Source organism: Electrophorus electricus, chromosome 8, assembly GCF_041902795.1.
Source record: "Electrophorus electricus isolate QZ-2024a chromosome 8, ASM4190279v1, whole genome shotgun sequence".
Lineage (NCBI taxonomy): Eukaryota > Metazoa > Chordata > Actinopteri > Gymnotiformes > Gymnotidae > Electrophorus > Electrophorus electricus.
Window position 1 is genome coordinate 21,066,855 of NC_137504.1, and position 22,195 is coordinate 21,089,049.

The following is a 22,195-nucleotide window of genomic DNA, read 5'->3' on the forward strand; positions in this document are numbered from 1 at the left end:
TGAACCACAAGGGGGAGACAACGCACAATTAAAGAAAGGTCCGACTTTGAAAATGTTTTCTTGTGTGTTGTATTTGCATCGTTTTGTAAGAAACATTAGTTACAATTCCTAGATTTAGGACAATAGGTTTAGAACAATGTATATGGTGACAACTTGTCATGTTTGCTTTATAATGTTCCATAGGTTTTGTAGCTAACAGACTGATAATAATACAAGATGTCATACATTGGTTTTAGGATGCCCAACATTTTCTTTATTTTCCCCAAATATAACAATAGACCTCCAAAAGAACATTACATTACATTGCAGAATATGAAACATCCCCATTTAACTATGGAAATATAGTTTAGTTGCATGAGGCAGTAAAACACCCAACAAGGTCAAGAAAACTTTGGAAATCATTATTTGTCTGATCATAAAATATAAGTATTCATCAATAATTCTATATAATCAGAAAAATAAACATCACTTTTTGGTCAAGTTAAATATATGTACTGTCTTCCCATAAAAATCTGAAGTTTTGCAATATATTGATAGTTTGATAATTGTAACCAATATAGTGGTCAAAATGAACAACTCAAAATGAGTCTTTCTGTCTGACTCAAGTGCAAAGCGTTTAACCCTTAAAATGACAGAGATGGGACATATTAGTTATGAAGAATATTTTGTAATTTTGTTACTTTACTAAATTAGTATTTAAGTGCTGTTGTGATGAACATACCATTGCTCAAGGATTACATAGAGATCACAGTGTAAGGTAAGAGTTTACCCAAAACTCACAATAAATCACAAATGATCCACACATATCACGACATTTTTATCCACAAACCAATTCTTGAAAGTAAGCCAAATAACATTAGACGGTGTAGACTGTAGTAATTCACAAATTACTTACTTTTTTAATACACAACAGCAAATTACATAAATACTGTATGTTGCCCAAAATAATTCCCTCATACATCCGAATACCTTTGTAATTAGTTCCACACAACAGCATCTTACATCACATTTATATCTACCTCTGCGGAAAATCAAAGAAAGATATATATTACAGGTTACAGCTCATTAGGACCAAAACATGACAGCACAAAACAAAGCTCTTTTTTAAGGCAGAGAGAAGACATGACCAGAGAGAAGAGCAACAATCAGACACAGGCCCTTAAGTAGCATGTAAATTAATCAATTAATTATTTCATACTGTCAGAATGCAAAGTAGGTTCTGAGGATATAACCAACAAAGTTGAAAGAGGTCAAATTAAACCAGCCTGCTGGTCTGGAAATACAAAAGACAGCACAATGTTAGCTTTAGCTTATGGCTAACAACCTCTGCAAGCAAGAGAGGTACAAAGAGAAACTGGCGGGCTGTGTGCGAGTCTTCAACCACAAAAAAAAGAATGGAGTAATATGATTTTTAAAAAGCACGTTGAATCTTTCTTAAACATTCTGATTAGTGTGATTTTAAAAAAGATCTATAGATTCCCTTTATACTGGTGTAAGCCCAGTCCACAGTGAGCCAAGATGAGGCCTAGGTAACCGCAATGTTTATTAGTTAGTAACACATTAATATATATGTAATACAGAACCTGAGGAATTTCATATAGCATCCATTGGCTAATATATGATTCCTTATGTGAACAGTTTGCAGCAGTTCAGCTTGTTAAATTTCTCCCTATTTTCCCTAAATTTCTCCCTATCTTCCGATCTGTAAAACTAGGAATCATATGCTAGAATCTTTCCATGAAACCAACCGAAAGGTCACTGAGCCCACGTTGTGCTGTTCACGTGTAGACTGAAGAACAGAACTAGATGTGCAAAGATCACAAGCTCTTATTGAAAGGTCTCCAAGTCTGTTTAGCTCCCTCAGGTCAACTGAGAGATTTCATTTCTCCATGATCAAGATCATGGCTAGCTCATTCAAACTGAAAACCAAACTACATATTTTGAACGCATCACCATGCACACGCACTGAGATAGATAGATAGATAGATAGATAGATAGATAGATAGATAGATAGATAGATAGATAGATAGATAGATAGATAGATAGATAGATAGATAGATAGATAGATAGATAGATAGATAGATAGATAGATAGATAGATAGGAAAAGCGCTTTTGTTTCTGGACGCACACCAGGTGCAGGGGGAGCCGTGACGACTGTTGCCAAGTAGTGTCGTGTGATTGTGAGTTATCTGCTCCGCAGGAAGGATACAGCCTACAAACAAAGCTGGGTGGGGGAGGGGCCGCAGCCACGTCCTCCACCATCCACTGCCATGAATGCCATTCCACTGCGCACATGCTCACGGCAGTGGGCGGGCGGGCCGCCCCTGGCGGAGGGCCCCAGCGGGCACTGAGGCACACGGTGCACTGCACTGCAGTTAATACGGGTGGGGCAGGAGGGGTGTAAGGGCCAAGATGGATGTGAAGCAATTCAACTTGCTGCGGGGCTCTCCGGGGCCAGCTGGAGAGCTTATAAGGAGATTCACATGTACTAAAACACACGCGCACACGCACACACACGCGCACACAAACGCACACACAAAGCTTTAATCGATGAAATAACAGTACAAATCTTCCCTGTCGACTTCAGTCAGTTTTGTATGGCCAGCCACACAGCATCCTGAATGTATTCACCTCTGTGTCATATGGGGGGAGATACAGGTAAGGCAGAAACATTTAAGACCGACGACTAAGCTTAGTGGTTTATAACCCAGGCAAAACAAACAACTACTACTGAAGGTGCTTGACCAGATACTGAACACCAAAAGACAACAAAAAAAAATAATTCTGGTAGAAGGAAAATAAAGGCTAAAACTGAAATAATGTGTCAAAGGCTAACACAGTATATGAGCCAAATTTTTACTGAAAATATCTAAGGGCTGCCATTTAGGGCATAAATATGATGTCTTTAGGTCTAATGACAGTTTTTCACAGTGTCAGACTACACTTCCCACAATGCCTTTTTATTCAGGCATTTCAAGTAGTTTGTCTATTTGTAATAAATTGTTATTAAAGCATTAATTAATTTCTCTTTTTTGATTATGAAAGTAAGGAAGAGAGATAGTAGAAAAAAGAAGTCGTCAGAGGGTCGTGGGACTTCTGCTCCAACTCGCTGTTCCGCACTCGATGGTTGTCTTCATACCAGGAGACCAGCCGGAGACAGACAGGACCAAGATGCCGCCATGAAAACTAATGACTCTCAATCACAACGGGTTCGAACACGCCCGCCGACACCCTAAAGAGGGAAATGGGTTTTGGGAAGTTTTTTGTGATGGTGCTTCCCATTTGGCATAAAATTAATATACAATGTACTATTACAAAACAGCCAGTAGGGGCACCCCTGAGCTGACTCACCTGTTAGCCAGCTGGATGCCGCCTAGGGCAGTGGTACCATCCTTGCTCACAAACAGTCTCAAATTGCTATCTGTGAGTGTGGAAGGTAAAAGGCATACGGAAGATGACATGGTATTGCAATAAAATCATAAAATCAACTATGTTTTTGAATGAACGCTTTTGTAAAAACAGTGAGAACTGTGTATCTGTTGACTGGCTGAGGGTTGATTTGATCCTGATCCCAAAGCATTCGCTCAAAGAGACACCGTCCAGACGCTCTCCAACTCACCCTCATTGTTGCTGGCGTCGGCGAAGTTCTGGCTCTGGACGATCTTCTCCACGACGTCGTCGGCGTCAATGCGTGTGTCGTCCACCCAGGTGGGGTGGCTCTCCACGGAGTCCATCTTCCTCCTGCGTTACAAGCAGAGACGCGTGATTAATGCCACCGCCCAGCCAAAGGATGCGGCTCGGGTGGGGTGACCCCGCCTAGTCCCTACCGAGACGGCCGGCGCGGGAGGAGGGTGGGGCGGGGCGGCCGTGGGGGCCTCTCCGTCTTCGCCGGCTCCTTCTCGGGCTCGGCCGGGCTGCTGGTGGAGGTACTGCTGCTAGTGGACGTGTTCCGCCGGTGCTGGCTAACGTCGGTCAAGCTGGACGAGCGCGAGTGCTCCGTGCTATAGCCTGTGTGCAGGAACCACAGGTAACTGAAGGTGGTTTTCTTTTAGCTAGCAACTGTAGTAATAGTTTATACTTCAAAGGAGATGGGAAAGAAAACTGATGGAAGGAATTCACCTCATCGAACACAAAATGTTCTTAAACTGGCAGCAGGCTACAGTGGAGTCGGAGGAGGAGCAAAACGTGTAACAGAGTTATGACCGAACACACCCCACACACACAAAGGAACCATGTGAGACTAGCATGAAATGCCCTGACCTATGCTGTGGTCTCACCTGACACTTTGCTCTGCTGGCTGGCATAACTGGAATTCCTCGAGTGGCCGGTGTGGAACACCTCTTCTGGACTGGAGAGGTTCTCATCCAACACTTCCGGCAAACCTACGCACAGATATACAGGCACAAACACACACTCCATCTCTCAGGTTCCGAACAGAACACGCACGTACTCGTCACCTTGTCATTTCCGAATTACTATAGGTGTGAGGTTTCGGGTTACCTGAGCAGTAGACGGCGGATCGGGGTTTGTGTGCCCGGCTGACAGCGATGCCAGGGCTGATGCCAGGGCTGATGCCAGGGCTGATGCCAGGGCTGATGCCCGGTCGTGGCGATGGCTGGTCACCAGTGCCCTCTCCCTTACAGTCCAGCTGTAGAGACGGGTCCTGCCCGGCCAGGGCAGTGGCCTTGGCTGTGCTCGGAGGCCTGGTATGCGTGAAATGTCATTACCATTCAAGTCATTACCATTACCGTCGCAGGACAGCATAGGACCCACCCGAGCTGATCAATAAAAGCCACTATAACCTTGTAGCAAGAAAGCCAAAGTAGCCTGGGACCTGACTTAAGTAGTCTGAAATCATTCAGACGCATTACCATGAGCAGTTTCCCACATACTATAATCATGGTAATTTGGAATAAACTGATCTCAGATCAGTAGTGTTAATCTGAAGTTTGATGCACACAACCCCAGAGTTTAGACTGAAAGGCCACCGGTCACATACCAATAGATGGCGCTATGTGCATGAGAATATTGGATATTACGAATCAATGGCTTCTAGTTTGTTTCGATGATTTGTTCCAAAGATTTTACGTTTTTTCCGAGGCTCACGTGCATAAATAAGACACCATTGTGTATGAAATATTTTGAAACCACTCCAGACTTCAGTCAAGGAAAAAGATGACTCACGTTTTAAAGCAAGGGTCCCCGGACAGCAGAGTCATACCGATAGTAACCTTCAAAAAAAAAAAAAGACAATAACAACAAAATAAATAAACAGCCATGACATTTTTCTAAATTACACCTTATTTAAAAAATGCAGTATTTACTTATTATATTTACTAGCTATCTCTATTGACAGTGGTTATCACAAATGTAACTCGTTTTCATCCTTCATAATTTACATTTACGGCATTTGGCAGACGCTCTTATCCACAGCGACTTACAAAAGTGCTCCGTCATTTACTCATAATGAGCACTGTCAAATTAAACTGAACAAAAATGCAATTTCAGTCCCCTTTCTAAGGGCAAAATGCTCCTTTCGCAGAATTGAGCAGAGAGTGAGTCAAAAAAATTCAGTCGTGTGGATTCCAAATGAGCCATGAGGGGGCTCTCCCTCACACTCGCTGAGTGGACTTAAGCATGAGGAACAGCAGTCGTGGTTGTTTCCACCCAGAGGGCTGCTCCGGAGCCCAGGGGCGGAGTCAAAGAGATACACGTGTCAACTGGCCATGGTGCCCTCTACTCAGATCCCAATGGCAAAGCAGTGCATGGGAGCACTGAACACTGGACCTTGGGCTTTGCTCGTGAAGTGTTTGGTTTTTTTTGTGTGCACACCCCCGCCCACCTTCAGAATGGAGTTGTCCTGCCGAGTGTTCTTGGTGTCATAGCCCTCCAGTATACAGCAGCGCACGGTGGAGCCTGAACCCGCAAACTCCGCCATGTTGAGGTCAGCAAAGCCCAGCTAGCGGGGGGGAGAGAGAAATGGGGTGAGTGAGCAAAGAGAGAGAGAGAGAGAGAGAGAAACAGAGGCAGGGTAGAAAGGAAGAGCAAAAGGGAGACAGTAAGAGAGAGATGCCTGGGATAAGCATGATAAATGGTTGCACCATGTAGGCTGCACAGAAATACGGAATTTTTCCGATGAGAATCCATCAGTTAAGTAAACAGCGCGTGACCTCTCTCAATAGCTTTGCTCACTTTCAGAGTTTTCCCAGCACTGAGAGCTTTGCAAATGGCTCAGAATGTAATCTCAAACCCAGGGTCAGCTGGGTGATGATACCTACAGCCTACTGGGTGAGCAACCACACTCTAACAATGGTGGGCCCATGTGCCGAACAGTTAGAGCTTGGGTCGGGTAAAACAAAAGGAAAAACTAAACACTATGCCGAGCATGGAAAAAGGGGGGGGGAAAGGACGCCAGGGGAAGAAATGGCAACCCTAATGCACTGGGGAAAACTCAAACTAAAACTTCCCAAACAAAACCAGAAAACGGGGAGGAATTTGAATGGCGAAGGGAAGCCTCCGGAGAGACAGACTCAAGAGGGAAAACTGGAGAGAGGAGGGGACGTGTGAAAACACGGACACCCTCGCAGCACAGAAGTGAGGTGTAGCACGAGAGCTCACAGACCTCAATACCTTAAGTTACCGGCTAGGAGCTTGACTCAGAACTTTGGCAAAGACCCAGCACTGAATGACTGGTTCACTGGGCTTATATAAGGTCTAGTCCAACTGTTGGGTGTTAAGCCTGATTAGTGGTGTGGTTGACTCGAGGCCTCCCTCTGGTGGCCGGAAGGGCCTCGGCCTGGCGCCAACCCTTACGCAGAAGTAACCACTAGCGCAGAAGGCGCAGCCTTGGTTTACAAGGCAGCATTGTTACGCCATCACATGCAAGTGTCATGCCTGCACGGCATCCCCTGCTCTAAGGAAAAACGCGCCGTTTGGATTTAACGACTCGAGTACAGCGGCACCGTGGAAGACTCGCTATTAATCCTTTCGGATTCTCTCAGTAAAAAGCTGGGGGATCGCGACTGACGTATTGTGGGCAGGAAGTGACATTTCTTCATTTCTAAGGTTTGGGGGTTTTTTTTGTTTTTGTTTTGTTTTGTTTTTTTATAAATATACCAGACTATCAATTCACATGACCCATCAGGCATTGCTACAACTGGCGAGTGCAATTTTTAAGCAGCAATGTAGGTGTTCAAAGTGTTTGGTACTTCCTGGTGAGATGTCGTGCCCATGGAACGTTGCCACAGGTTCTGAGGTTTCGGACACGCTGCAGTATGGGACAATATGTGTTTTTCTTCCCCATTTAAAGCAGTTGATACTGGTGACTAGACTATCTACTAACCGCACTACAGATGACCGTGTGGTCTCCACATTCTGTTCTGTGCTTACATCAGGACTGGACAACATGGAGCCATTACTTATTATTGCTATATTACTTCATAATGAAAAATAAAAAATGCATAAAAATTGAGCCGAATTAGTTTTTCTTGGGGGGGGGGGGGGGGGGGTGAATATAATTTCAGCAGTCAGTTTTGGTAGGGGGTAGTTTCCAGAGACATTACCCCATGAAAAATAAAACATTTAAAAATATTAGAGTCTATATATTTTATGATGAATATTTGTATGATGACCTTAGAGAGGAACTTGTGAGCAAATTTTGGTTTACATCCTCAATAGGCTACAATAGGACAGAATGCACAGGATCAGGCAGCAGTTCCTGTAGGAAAATTTGTATGATTTTGCCTAGGACAGAACAATGGCTAGGCCCAATATGACTAGCAGATGTAATGCAACAATTTTTTATTTTTCATTGATATATTTGCTCTTTTGCTTGTGGGGGGGGGGGGGGGGGTTGAGAGAGAGCGCAATCAAATGTAGGAATGTAGGGTAAACATTAATAAAAGAAGATAACATTGAGTGAGCTAGAATGGAGACAGTATAAAGAAATATTCTGTATAAAGAAATGTAAACCCCATAGGCTACTTCCTGAATGTTGTTTTGATAAGATGATGAAAAGTAAATGATTTGATCGCCACATAGAACGTACGATGACATTGGTAAAGCTAAAACAATAAAAAATATAGCTCAATGCATTAATTTATTTGGGAAGCTAGGATGCCAGATTCCAGACATTAACTACAGGAGCAGTCTGCAATTAGCCTTGGCAAATTCTGAAACAAAGAGCAAAAAGTCAGCTAAGTTAGCTTTGAGCAGGCTAAGCACTAAACCAGTGGCTGCCAACTAAAAGAAACATACAGCTCTCAAAACATCCTCAACCTCAACTGTGAAACTGTACAAGACTACCAATATAACCAGAGAAAAAAAAGAGTGCACAAGGATCAAAGGTACTACCAGTAAGTGGACTGCTGAGAGCAGAGAGCTACAAACAAGCTTTGCCGTTCACTGGACTAGCTGGTAAAAAGCGGCGTAGTTGGGTGATAATCGGAGCTACTGCTCCGGCCGTAATGGAGGAACGCTGACTAAACCACACCCACACCTTCAAAACGGCCAATAGGAAAACATTTTAATGATCAACGACAAAATTACAGAATCCTACAAAAACCTCAAAAAACGGCTATAATGCAGGTTTTTTTTTGTTTGTTTCATTAGATGAGCAGATGATTCCTCTGGGCAAAAATCACAATACTGGCTAACAGACGGCATATTGTTCAGCTCCAGCTGAAGTGTCCGCAGTGAAGCCTGCGGCGGATGTCGCGGAGAGGGTTAACCCCTATGAGAAGGCTGTTATGTAAGCAGAGGCATTCGGAGCTAGCAAGGCTCTCCATCTATGAGAAGCCCTCACTCTTGATAAGAGCTTCTACAAACACACTCTCTTCAACCAGGTTTCTCACACACACACACGCCACCACGCCAGACCCTTCTCTCCCACCTCCTTCCACATTTATTCTCACAGAGTAAAGCCAAAGCTCCAAAAGGGATGGCCTGAAGTAAACCCCCCCCCCCCCCCCCCCCCCAAGTAGCATTCCCTTTTGACTTTGATTCTTTTAAAAACTTCAACAAGGTTTAAATGACCTTGGAATGTGGAATAATTGACTGATAAGGGTACACAGAACTGTCATATGCCACCAATGGGGGAAAAAAAATGCATAGAACTGGGAAGCTGGAGGAGACCCTTTTGTTTGAACTCTGGTAAGAAATCAGCCCAGATCTGAATGAAAGGCCAGCAGTTGTTTCTAAACTGCTAGCAATATGGGAGAGATGACATGTTGATAAGAAGCTCTGAGACTGCAAGCAGCCTTGACACCAAAGAAGAGACTTAGACGCGCAGTGTACTGAGCAAGCAGCTTGACCCCAACTGTGTACATCTGTCTACTGTTGCCCGTCTGTTCAGAGAACTAGAGAACTTGTTCATTTCAAATCCGCATACAGATTCTCTTTCACCATTTGGGTACTAGACTATTTCTTTCAGAAATTTCCTGTCTTGCCAGGCAGCATTTATTTGGTTTTAGTGAATGGCACCAGCATCTTTCTGTGGCTTATAAAAGAACTGCATTTAGCATGTGGCCAAGGACGTTTCAGCCAGGTAGGCTACACAACACTTTCGGCGCTTGTCAGTCTCATTTGCAGAGGCCAAATATCGGATAGCGCGGTAACGCTAACCTGTCGCCCGCTTTGAACCGCGATCAGTTCGCATGTGAATTCTCGTCTACGTCGTTGGGGTTAAAGGTTAGCCCTCGTTTTCTCGCCATGCGGAGTCAGCGGTACGTTCCGCCGCGTTGCCCTCCTACCGCATCAGCAAACTCGAAACAAGACAAAGTGCATTGGCGCGCTTCCAAAACCACGTCGCCCTGTCCCCAACTTCGACACACGCACGCACCTTTACTGTGGCACTTGTCCACGGATCATAGGCAACAGCTCAAGCTACAGTGCCATCCAAAAGGCTATTCCATCTCTGCTGCTTGGCTTAAAATATTATCAAAGGCTGGTGTTCAAGTTACACGAGCGTTGCAAACGACAGACGCAACAAAAGACTTGAAGCGTGGCCTTGCTTCCTATTTTCTGACTTCTCAGTAGCACGTTGTTGACGCGTATTACGGTCACGTTTTCTACGGCAAAAATACATTTACAAGGACCAAGAGGGGATGTGTTCAGCTGTGGTCTTACCGGTTGTGGTAGCTGTGAGACTATATATCCCATGTTGTGCCAGTCAGAGACCGGTGTTTAAGTTTTCAAAATAAGTCTGACCAAATTCTATTCACATACGGTATGCTGGGGCTTTGAGACATTTCTAGTTACAAATACAGCAGCTGTCAAATAACTGCAGTAATGAATCTTGTGAGACCTAACTCATCTCATTCATGTTGAACTGTATAATGGAACATGGACATTTATTACTATATAATCTGCATATTTATGAACAACATTACTTAAAATTTTTTGGAATATTGGTATGGGGAAAACAAACACATGAGAATGCACATGTAAAATAGTTTGCGATTGCGCATGCACACAGGAATTCCAGAAAGCGACTTCATTCCAAGCACATGTCCAGACCTGAAACAGGCTGACTGCACAGTATGTTATGAAGTCTATATGAAATCTAAACCTCTCTCTCTGCTTACCAGACCTCTATTTACCACTCTCACTGCCTTTGAATGAATAACCTTTCCTTTTTGGGTTCTTATAAATGACAGGATCTAAACGTCTCATCACATGAAGCACACCAAGGTGGACGTACATACATGTTAACAGACCATAAATCGGCAAGATTTGTTTTTCTATCCATTTACATACGTTCATGCATATGACTCTCATAAGATCTGTTTACAAATAGAGTCTGAGCCTCCACACCTAATCCTTGTTCCTTGAGGGCTGGTTTACGCAGTTCTTTTACCATGCCTTTCTCTTGCAATCACGTGTGATGACTCTGTGGCCAAACAGTTTAATTAACTGCTTAATCATCACAAAAACCCGGACCCAGGATTGAAAAGGCAGGACTGAGCCTCAGGGCTCGGAACAGAATAGACACTCGAATTACTTCCAGAGAAAGATAAAGAGGAAGAAAGGGGTAGAAAGAGATGGAAAAAAACCTACACAATGAAGAAGCAGACAGACAGACGGACAGACGGACAGACAGACGGACAGACAGACGGACAGACAGACGGACAGACAGACGGACAGACGGACAGACAGACAGACGGACAGACAGACAGACAGACAGACAGACAGACAGACGGACAGACGGACAGACAGACAGACAGACAGACGGACAGACAGACAGACGGACAGACGGACAGACAGACAGACAGACAGACAGACAGACAGACAGACGGACAGACGGACGGACAGACAGACAGACAGACGGACAGACAGACAGACAGACAGACAGACAGACGGACAGACGGACGGACAGACAGACAGACAGACAGACAGACGGACAGACAGACGGACAGACGGACGGCGAGTGAGAGAAGGAAACGGACAATAGACGGTGAGAGAGAGACCTGAAGTTCTGGTCAGACTTGTACCTTTGAAAAAGCCTTTCCACCCTTGAGTTCCTGTAAAGTGAGAAAGAGAGAGATAAATGAGAGAAGACAGAAACGGTTATACAATCTGTTCCCCATTGCCATGGCAACAGTTCAGCAGGAATAAAGTTAAAACCCAAAGCAATTGTATTTATTTATATATTTAAAGCAGCATTTCAAGCCTCTCTCGACCCTGATGTGTGTTATACATCTCATTACAATTAATTCAACTCACAGGATATTATAGTTCATTCTTTTATTACAATCTAAAAATATATTTAAATCCATTTTAGACATTATATGTTCAATATGTTATATTTAAAGAACTTTAACCCCATATATTAGTGCTGTTTCTTGGAGGTTGTGTTAACGTCCCAGGACAGATCCTAAACAAATTCTAAAATTCTAGCATGTCCCATGAGGTTAATGAAGATTAACACAACACTGAAACATTCTGATCCTGTCATATGTGTGTGTGTGTGTGTGTGTGTGTGTGTGTGTGTGTGTGTACCTTTCGGACAGACACGCGACAGATGCAGGGGTCAAGGACCCCTGTTGTAGGACTGGCACTCATCTTGCACACGAAGGAGAACTTCTTCCGCCAGCAGACACAGTTCTCCTGTACTTCTTGCCTGTAAACACAGATAGAGAAAGAGACAGAGAGACGAGAGAGAGAGAGAGAGAGAGAGAGAGAGAGAAAATGAGTGAGTGGCACAACCTTCACCATCACAATAGTCATCAAAGTAAGTGCATGCATTCCTTTAATCTCACTCTCCCCCTAACTAACACATAAGGCTACATGCAGTACTATGCTCATTAAAATCCATGACCCTGTTTGCTGCTAAGTGCTGCTCTTACTGACAGCTGTGCTGGACTTCAAACAGCCATTCTGTGGCATACAGACCATAACAGAGGTGAGTGTTCCCAAAGTTAGGGATGCTGAACTTTGGTTACCACATTTACTAAAGGACTTATAAACGACGAATCAAAAAGTAATGCAAATGGTTTCTGATCATGCCAGTTAAATCTTTATGACTGGCCTGCAGAGGATGGAAGCGGTCTTTCTGCTCTAACCCGGGACCAGTTCTAACTCTCTAACCCAGGACCAGTTCTAACTCTCTAACCCAGGACCAGTTCTAACTCTCTAACCCAGGACCAGTTCTAACTCTCTAACCCAGGACCAGTTCCATCTGCTGAAATCAGAACCTTAACCATCATAAGACGATGCCACAAAACTGTTCTAGGATCTGCAGCATGGACTTTTAACACTATGTGTCTATGAAACCCTAAACTCAGCCCTCTGCTCCCCCGAGTCTTCAACCGCAGTTAAAGCTGTCGATTCTGCTGTCGGTTAAGTAGGACTTTAAACATGTCAGATGCTGCCCATCGCTCAACTCTTTCATGCCCCCCCCCCCCTCAAACACACACTTCACCATTACCCACATACCCCTCTATTTATTCTCTCTTCCTATATTTCCTATACGATAATCATTTTCCAGGTTCACCCAAATCCACCAGCGTATCTGGCTAATAACCTGAGTGTATTTAAACTAGATTTGTAATGAGACACTTTAATTACTATGACCTCCTGTAGAAATTGCATTTACACTGTTCATTCTGAGGCATTAATGTATCTCCTTCCCTTGTATCAAGCCCTCAGGGTGATGCAGAACTTTGACCCCTGCCCTCTCTCAGACTTCTGTTGTTTTAAAGGCAGATGTGTAGTCCACTCTCTGGACCTCTGGCAGACTGGGTGGTGGGCACTGAGCCAAGGCACCCGCTAGTTTGTCATGACGACCATTTTGTAGCTTATCCGATGACGCTGCATCTACCTAGTACGCATGACCCTGACCAAGCTGGCCTCAAGCCAGCACATGTATGCATATGTGCACGCGCACGTACGCACACACACACTCACATACAGAGAGAGAGAGAGAGAGAGGGGGGGGGGGGGGGAGAGCGAGACAGAGAGAGAGAGACAGAGAGAGAGAGAGAGAGAGAGAGAAAGTGATAGCTTAAGATATATTGCAATCAAAAGCAAAGAGGAAGGTGCTCATTTTTTAGACACCTCAGCATAAAGTTAGTCTGGACACCAGGTACAAACATGCTCCTGTAGTCAGTGCTATAACTAGCTAGGAGGGCACCTAGGTCAGCTACGTGTTTTCCTTCTTTAATTGTGGAACCAAATGTGGAAAAAGCGACGTTCTGGTAATATTATGGTGGTGTTCATTTTAAAGTTTCTTAAATTTCAACTTATGTTACTAAATTGTGGTGTCTTTGGGGTTTTTCAAAGACCTGACCACTTTACAAATAATACAGAGACAGAGACTCAGAAAGGAAGGGTAAATAACAGTATAATAACTAAAACAAGAACATTAACAACAAAACCAACATGAAGCAATAGATATTTAGATTTGAATGTATACTTTAAGAAGAAAATATTTATTTTGGTCAATAAATAACTAAACTTAAAAACAATTTATGTAATGAAGTAAAATGAAATAATTAAATGAAATGAAGCAGTCTCATTTCAGCCAAAGCTGATTATGTCAAAGTAATAACAGTTTATGCGTGATTAGGGTGATGGGAAATGTAAAAGATGTGAACAAACAAGCATAAAACTAAGAGTGGTTTTAAGAATTTAATGTACATTATGGTGAAATAAACTGAAAATGAAGTAGTTCAAAATATAAAGGTGATTGTAACGTGCAGTCACAAGCCTACCCAAACCCGACAGTGTGGCTTGTTACTTCATGTGAAGTAAGTCACACTTCTACAGTAGGATACTGACCTCACTAACATTTAGATCCTGTGTGCTGAGTTCCAACTTCAAGTTCAAAGGCACTGGTGCTTCCCTTCCGTTCTTGACAGGGGCTAGCAGAAACCCATCTGGTTTCTTTCTGCTACAGAAAACACGCACGTCTGTAACGGGTGCTAGCCGGAGTAGCTTTATGGGTGCTTCGCAGATAAGAATCGCGTCGTTTCATCCTCACAGCATGCGGAATCAACACGGACTTGGGGGAAAAACGTGGAAGAGAGGTCGGCATGGAACAGACAGGACGTGGCCGAGATGTTGGGGACAAGCGAGGCGAAGCCAGCAAAGAGAAGACGCGACGCCCGCGATCACTCGAAGCAGGCGCCGTTCTCGGTCTAACGTGATCGTTCGCATGCAAGGGGAGAAAAGGCACGTGTTTTCCGTGCGTTCTTAATGAGATCCCGCAAATTTAGCTAGCGCTGATTCGTTGGCATGGAAAATGACCTTTATGTTATGTATTTTAATACAGAAAAGCGGACCATAAATGATGGCTGAAATTGTTATGTTATAATGAGCTTTTCTCCCCACTGTTTCGGGCTAGTCTGGCTATGGTAGGTGGAACTACACTACCAGAAGTGCATAAATTCAAATACAAATGGTTTACTGTGCCTTCTAAACAAGCAAATGCCAAATGCTGTTTAATCTTGGCCCTTTCTACGTTGATTCTCTACATTGTGAGAGAGTCCTTGGGCAGAGTCCTCGCTACTACGGCCAAAGAGCTTCCGGCGCTGGGTTGGAGCACAAAGTGCTACTTTATAACAAACAGAGTCCTACCACTAGCCTGCGATGTGATAAAATATCAAAGCTATTCACACTTTCTCTTACTTTTCTTTTACCAGCCTATGGGGCGGTGGAAGTCCCTTGGTAATACAATTACAGAATTTACAGCAGTTTCTCGATGAGTCAAATGGACTTTAACCACCCACAAAGACGCACATTCACGTCTGATTTGAATAGTGTGCCGCAACAGTCTCAATAAATTGAACCAAGCAAAGGATAAGAACACTGACTCAGTGAAAGCCAAACATAAAGCAGTACATTCAAAATGTGCATATGATAGTAACAGAGCACACATACATTTGATTAGTCACTGATAAACCAGAATATTATTGTAAAATCCCGTGACTAAATTCCTAGTGTCAAGGGAATTTGTCCATTGACATTTAAATCCTAACTAATCGTGTCCTGGCATTTAACAAAGTGGTAACTGGCCATCTAACAGGTCTAAAGTAGAAATAGTAAGATTTTTTTTAATGACAAAATCATAATTACCACAAATGTAGCCTATTTTGTAGCATACATGAAGATAGAATTATTATACTGCTTTAAGAAGAATATAAAGTACCCCAACAGAATGAAAGTAAATACATAACACAAGGCAAAAAAGGTGTCCATCATGTTATCATAGTTTATAGCATGTAATTCATACGCATGTAACAAGACAATATACCTGACCAGGGCTCAATATTATTATCCCATCACTAAAATGACTCTTTATGATCACATATGATTTAAGATGTTCTTATCCACTGACCTTAACAAATAAACAAATGGAATACAAAAGCTTCTAAATATGCGGACTGTCACAAAGAAACAAATATCAGGACACCAGCTCTAGAGTTGGGTTTGTGCTACAAAGACGAGGTTGCCTGGCCTCACAGTATGAAACACAACACAGTAGGTCTGTTAGCTCAATAAAGACCGACTCCCGGTAGAGCCAATTAGAGTCTCATAAACAAGACCTTGTGCCCCTCCTGACTGGCAGGTCATTTCAACTGTAATCTTATTTAATGATTGTTGAATCGTTAGGGCTAATCTTGGAGCATTTTGAAATAGCAGTCCTGCCACTTCGCTGCGGAGGCACGGCTGCGTGCGTGCGTGCGCGTGTGTTTGTGTGGGGCTTGTTGCTCAGGCAACGCGTGTCCCTTCCCCTTTCCTCGCTCCAATTTTAAACAGCAGACGCGGAAATCTGTTGCAGGCGGATATGTCTGATTCAGACCTCTGAGCGCGAGTGTACACTGAGAATGGAAACACTGGACCAACGGCAGCTATGTGCTCAGAGGACTGGAAGGTTGGCTGGTGTGTGTGGCAGCAAAATGAGGTACTCACAATGCATTCAGTTCATTGTAAACTTTAACAAAGTAATTTAAAATAATTTATAACGCTGCTTCATCCTGAAATCCTGCCGGGGCAGCACTAATCTTACTGAACTTGCCACACTGATTTGCATCTCACACACACACACACACACACACACACACATACACACACACACACACACACAAAAGTCCATTCATATTATGATGAAAGGTCCATGTGCTCTCAACTAACAGGGTTTTTCCAGTGTGACTTGTGAATGTCCTGCCCAACCTCAGACATCCCAGATGAGTCCTCTGTGGGTGTTCTGATGAATCACACAATTCACGGGTTCCAATAAAAGTAAATATTTTTGGTCAATGCAGCACAGTACAATCATTATGCATGACAAAATAAGGGAAACAAGGCTTTGCCAAATGTTTTTTTTTTTAATTATTTAATGCAATACATATCGCAATCACAGCACACCAACAAGGCTGTGATGTTTCATCCTTATCTTACTGCTGAACATGACTGCAATGCCTACAGCATCAAGAGCAGCCTGTAGCTGCAAAGGTGTGACGGGGCCCAATGAGAGGGACTCGTATTGCCTCTGACATGTTATAACAGTCTAAAAAGCTATATGCAAAATGCGGTGATCCACTCACTGTTCGGAGAGCTGTGCAGGTGTTTTTGCAGGGTCGGGTGCACACACACACACACACACACACACACACACACTTGAGCAAACTTCCACGATATGCAGGTGGGTTGACTACGACTAGAGCGGCGTTTCTCTTCACCGCAGGTTAGTCCGTCGGCCCGCACGCTGCACCTCTCAGATGTTTGCGCCCGCAGGCTACACGATTTCAGTGGCCTGGCCCACGGTCCGGACATCACAGGAAGCCTTGTTAATTTGTCACACCCCTCAGCGTTGCTTATGCTGTTGGGCTCTCTGTGCTAAAGGCTGCAATTTGTTTTGCAAAGCTACGCATTTCACTACACCGGTTTTCCTTTGCAAGCGGTATTGGAGCAGGTAACATGCAGGAGCATGCAGGAAGAAAGCACTGGCACGTGTTCAGGCAGACAGCACAGGGTATTGGTGATGGTGTAAAAATGCTCTGGTCTACACTGGGGGAACTGCAGCTACCAAACACACCAATTAGCTTCTACAAACAAAAAGGAATGCTGGAATCACTACTTCCGGAGAGACTATATAATTAAATCGAGCCAGGAATGCATGCCCACATGTGCGGTGTGTGCAGGCTCAGACTCTCAGTCAGACACACGCGCATGAACGTGCATATACTTACATGCACAGACACACACAAACACACACATCAGCGTCAAATCAAAAACGGCAAGCTAAGGAGCTCCAGATACATTCCTCATCTGGATCTCATGAAGTATGGATTAAGTGGGGGATGGGGAGACACTCAAGGACTGAACACACACTCACACACAGTCTCCCCTTCCTCTTTGACTTCAGCTAGGAGGTGGAACCTTGAGTTAATAATAGTGGAACGATGAAATGTGAGCACAAGGCAAAACAAGCATACCTTCATCTAAAACAACATGGTCTACTGCGACATGCACACCCACACCCACGCATACACCCACACCCACACCCACACATGAGCAGCACTGCACCAGTACAGGTGTGCGTCTCTCTGTGGCTACAACGTCTACCCCTGGTACGCACTGCCCTGGTGTCAATGTCATCAGGAGGATGCCATCATCGGTAGGACGCGTGTGGGGAGATGCACAAAATCCGTCCCCACGCAAAGGTATATCCCTACAGCGCTGTCACTATCTAGACCCATCCATAAACATGCGCTGGCATGAACAAGCATTTAGGGGCGGGGGAGACGGGAAAGCGATGGGAAAGGTTTTGTGGTGGATCACTGAAAAGTCGAGCTGACAGCACCTTGCTGGCTCTTATAGAGCCTATAACAAGCCACCTCATCAAGAGCTCTGTAATGTTCCCATAACACTTCTGTGATGGTCCCATAATGCTCCCACCCACCCACGGCAGCATGCAGAAGCGAGTTACGCGCTCCGTGATCGACTCTGTGACGACCGCAGTGAACGGCTGAGGCTGCAGCCCAACAAGACGGATACTCGAGAGGGTGAGGGAGAGATTAAGAGACAGGGAGAGAGAGAGAGAGAGAGAGAGAGAGAGAGGGATAAAGGGAGAGGAAGAGGGGAAACCCCAGCACTGCAGTACCATGTGTTGGAGGGGATTTAATGCATATGGAATCGCTCAGCAGAGTGGCCTCATTGAAGACTATTCTAGCAGAAACTCATCTCAACCTGCCACGTTAACAAGGCGTTCCCCTACCCTTAGTGCCTATGCTCGTACGAGAGGTTATAATCATGTTCACAGGCTCACGGGGGGATGCTGAACAGGGTGTAGCTTTAGTCTACAGCAGCAGTTTTCCCTCACCCAGCACACTGCAAATCACCCATACGTCCTCAGATCCGAAGTGAGTCGTTCTAGAAAGGGTTAAAGGTCGTGAACGATGACCTGTTCTGTGATGTTGATCAAACGAGTGGCGGTGAACAGATTTCAGATTTGATCCAGGCCACCTGTGTCGGGCGAAGAAAGCACACCCCCCCCCCCTTCCTCCCTCAATCTCCGTCAGCCATCGTCCTTCACGCATTCCGCTGTAGCTCCACCTTTCCCTTCACCTTCGCCCCTCTCCCAATCGGTCTTTCCTCTTTCGGCACAGATCCAACTGGCATGAGCTCCGAGGTAGCATTCCGGACATTCCAAGCCTGAAGCGAGTTGTGTGTGTGGGGGGGGGGGGGGTTGCCGCGCTTATTGCTGCTCTGTTCATGCTAATGGGACCTGGAGTTGGGAGGACCCCAGACCACCCAACCCCACAGATGCTGCCCGTCCACAGCCTGGATCAGAGGTCGAGGGGGGTGGGTCACCTTAATGAGAGCTAGTGAACAGATATTTTCAGTTTAGATGAGTGAGTAGTGTTTCCAGTGCTGGTGACCCGCAGCAACAAAGAGCCGTGCTTTTCCCAGACAGAGCCGTGCTTTTCGAGTTATCTGTCCCAAGGCCAGTCCTCAGTATGCTGTTTCCACAGTCAAAAATCTCACGGCTAGAGCCCCATCTGCTCACACACACACTCACACTCACTCACTCAGACACACTCACACACACTCACTCACTCCTTGGCTTTTATTATTCCTGGACCAATAGAACACATATGGATCAGAATCATGAGACGGCCTGACCGCAGACACACACAAACAGACTCAGATGTGCACACCACGAAATTCAGGTCTCTTTTGGAGAGCTTACTGCCACAAAGATGAAAAGAACACAACCATAACTCCATTTAAAGAGGAAGACGGCACAAAGAGACAAATATACAATGGGTTGGCGAATGCCAGCTCATACAGAGGCAAAACAGTGCGTTGGCGCTCAATAAGCCACGCACAGCCATGTGCATATCTATTACATAATAAATCTTTAGTGTTACATAACAGTCGCAGAGAACCAAAGCCTAACAGTGGCCATAGAAGACATTGCTGACTGGTATTAAGTACCAGCTGCTCTGGCAGAGAGAAAGACAACAAGCAGGAGAAAGAGACAGGCACTAACACAACATGGCCCTCACGGACATAACGCTGGGGTGTGTGTGTGTGTGTGTGTGTGTGTGTCCGCTCACAGATGGGCAAGTGTGAACAGGTACCACATGTGTCACTGTGTTTGAAAGCAGATGTGGTAATGACGATCAAACTTGCTCGCCGTCTGATGGGCCTTTAGAAATCATCAGAGCCGATGATCCCCAAGAGCTGGGGCCCTAAAGCCAGAGCTGGGGCCCTAAAGCCAGAGCTGGAGCTCTTGACAGCTCTAGTGGGCTCTAGACAGGCACAAACACCCAACACCCAGCAGACAGGCAAAAAAACAACAACAAAAAAAAACAAAAAAACACTACACACACTCCTCACTTCTCCCTGTCAGCAGATCTTGTGATCTCAATCTCTAAAGCTTCCAGTTTCAGTCTTAATGCCAAGCTTTAGCTATATCCTCTTTAAGGGAGGATGCACGCATGAACACACACACACACACACACGCTGTACTACATCACCGTACCACACCTGAAATCACTAGTGTGCGGTTGTAGATTAGCTGTACTCTGTGACAGGGCTCAAAGGCCTTTTTTGCGCCTTTATGAGGTATGGCTCAAACGGCCTTCCTTCCTGTACGATGGCCCGCACACACAGTGAGCTTCCAGTCAATGGCAACGCTCCAATATGCCGGGGGTCTGGCTCGGGGGTCTGTGCAGGCTGACACAATGGCTGAACAATGGCTGCAACAATTGCAAGCTAATACCAGTGCGCACGCACGCGCACAAACTTAAAACACGAATAGCTATAGAGTCAGAACATCACACGCACAATGCATGACCACAAGTGACTGACTTCTTAGCCAGCTAAATTTTATTGGGGAAAACACCTAGGTTTCTGGGCCACGTTTTCATGGTCCGTTTACAGCTTCGCTGTTGAACAAGCATGCATGGCCGCTAGATGCCTGACCACGCAGGAAAAGCTGACATTTACTAAGAATGATTTTTTTTTTTTTAAGTGTCAAATTGGATCCTTAGTGCACCAGCGTTCAGCAGGCCTGTCTGTGTCTTGATGCACCTCTCTGTCCCTCAACAACCCATATTGGTGCTGGTGTCTCTCTCCATATCTGAGGAGACAATAGACCACAGCAGAGACGCAAGTCAACAAGTAATCCTGGGCATCTGCAGCAGGGGTGGGACAGGAAGAGGCTTCTCCTTCACATGACGTCCCCTCACAGATCGCATCGCTGCTACTGGGAACACTGGACAGCTTGGGAATAGAATCCCGTTTGTGGCAGCGGAAAGCAAGTGAAACCTAGAGAACACGGAGCCGTCAATTAATGGAATATTAACTGTCATCCCAGGAGGGTTAACCTGTGAGAAACTGGGTGCTCCCCACAGGAGCTGATCTTTTCTTCTTTCTGTCACGCTAGCACACTCACACACACAGCCATTGTTTATTGAGGCATTTTTCTTAATGACAGTTGAGTCCAGGCAAACATACGCCCGCAAACAAACAGTCACATAGGCGTGCGCACACGCGCATACACGCATGCGCGACACCATGAAAAAATGTTTCCTGTGCACGTATGCGCAGGCACTAGTATAAATCACAAGTGTGTTTCTACTGTGACTCACACACACACACACACACACACACACACACACACCACAAGCTTGTACATCAGAGAACCGACAAGGATATTGATATCACGAGAGCGAACTCAAATCACTCAACCTTCCTCCTGCCAGAAGGATATTTTTTTTCCATTTATTTTCTTTCACACCCCACACGCACCCACACACAGATGAGAAGTATTTTGACTGCATGGACCTGAAATATGTATTCAATTACTGTTTGTTGTTATTTTATATTTTTGTTGCACTAGTGTGAATAAATGTAAGGTAATTTCTGTCATTTTACATTTACAGCATTTCGCACTCTTATCCATAACGACTTACAAAACAGCTTTCTTGTTTCCATTATATGATCGGCATATTTGTAACACTCAAAACTACTAATATATATCAAATTGTTACATTTTGATGATAAAGCCTATTGGCCTGATGATTCTGGCTTCTCTTGTACAACTCGCCTCCTCATCCCCAAACTCCAAATGTTCGACACTCATCACATTACATGACATGACGAAGTGCCATAAAACTACATTTTGTGAGTTTAAATGCTTTTCCACGCTGTAGCCTCAATTTCAAAAGTGGGCAGAAAAGA

At 44.7% G+C, this 22,195-nt stretch overlaps 1 protein-coding gene across 2 annotated transcripts in view; it reads right to left on the minus strand.

Moving 5' to 3' along the window:
* Positions 1-230: 230 nt before the first annotated feature.
* Positions 231-22,195, minus strand: part of eeig1b (estrogen-induced osteoclastogenesis regulator 1b) — a 29,576-nt gene continuing 7,611 nt past the window's right edge. Inside the window, exons 1-11 of one of the 2 annotated variants that reach the window (XM_081719307.1) lie at positions 14,279-16,572; positions 11,999-12,119; positions 11,491-11,520; positions 5,844-5,960; positions 5,186-5,232; positions 4,502-4,704; positions 4,279-4,383; positions 3,829-4,009; positions 3,621-3,742; positions 3,353-3,422; positions 231-3,233 (exon numbers count right to left, since the gene is read on the minus strand). In XM_081719307.1, the coding sequence (XP_081575433.1) occupies positions 3,188-3,233; positions 3,353-3,422; positions 3,621-3,742; positions 3,829-4,009; positions 4,279-4,383; positions 4,502-4,704; positions 5,186-5,232; positions 5,844-5,960; positions 11,491-11,520; positions 11,999-12,119; positions 14,279-14,289 (1,053 nt within the window). In that variant the 5' untranslated portion in view covers positions 14,290-16,572 and the 3' untranslated portion in view covers positions 231-3,187. Of the gene's footprint in view, positions 3,234-3,352; positions 3,423-3,620; positions 3,743-3,828; positions 4,010-4,278; positions 4,384-4,501; positions 4,705-5,185; positions 5,233-5,843; positions 5,961-11,490; positions 11,521-11,998; positions 12,120-14,278; positions 16,573-22,195 lie in introns of those variants that run through there. The other variant, XM_027010274.3, reaches the window with a different exon arrangement.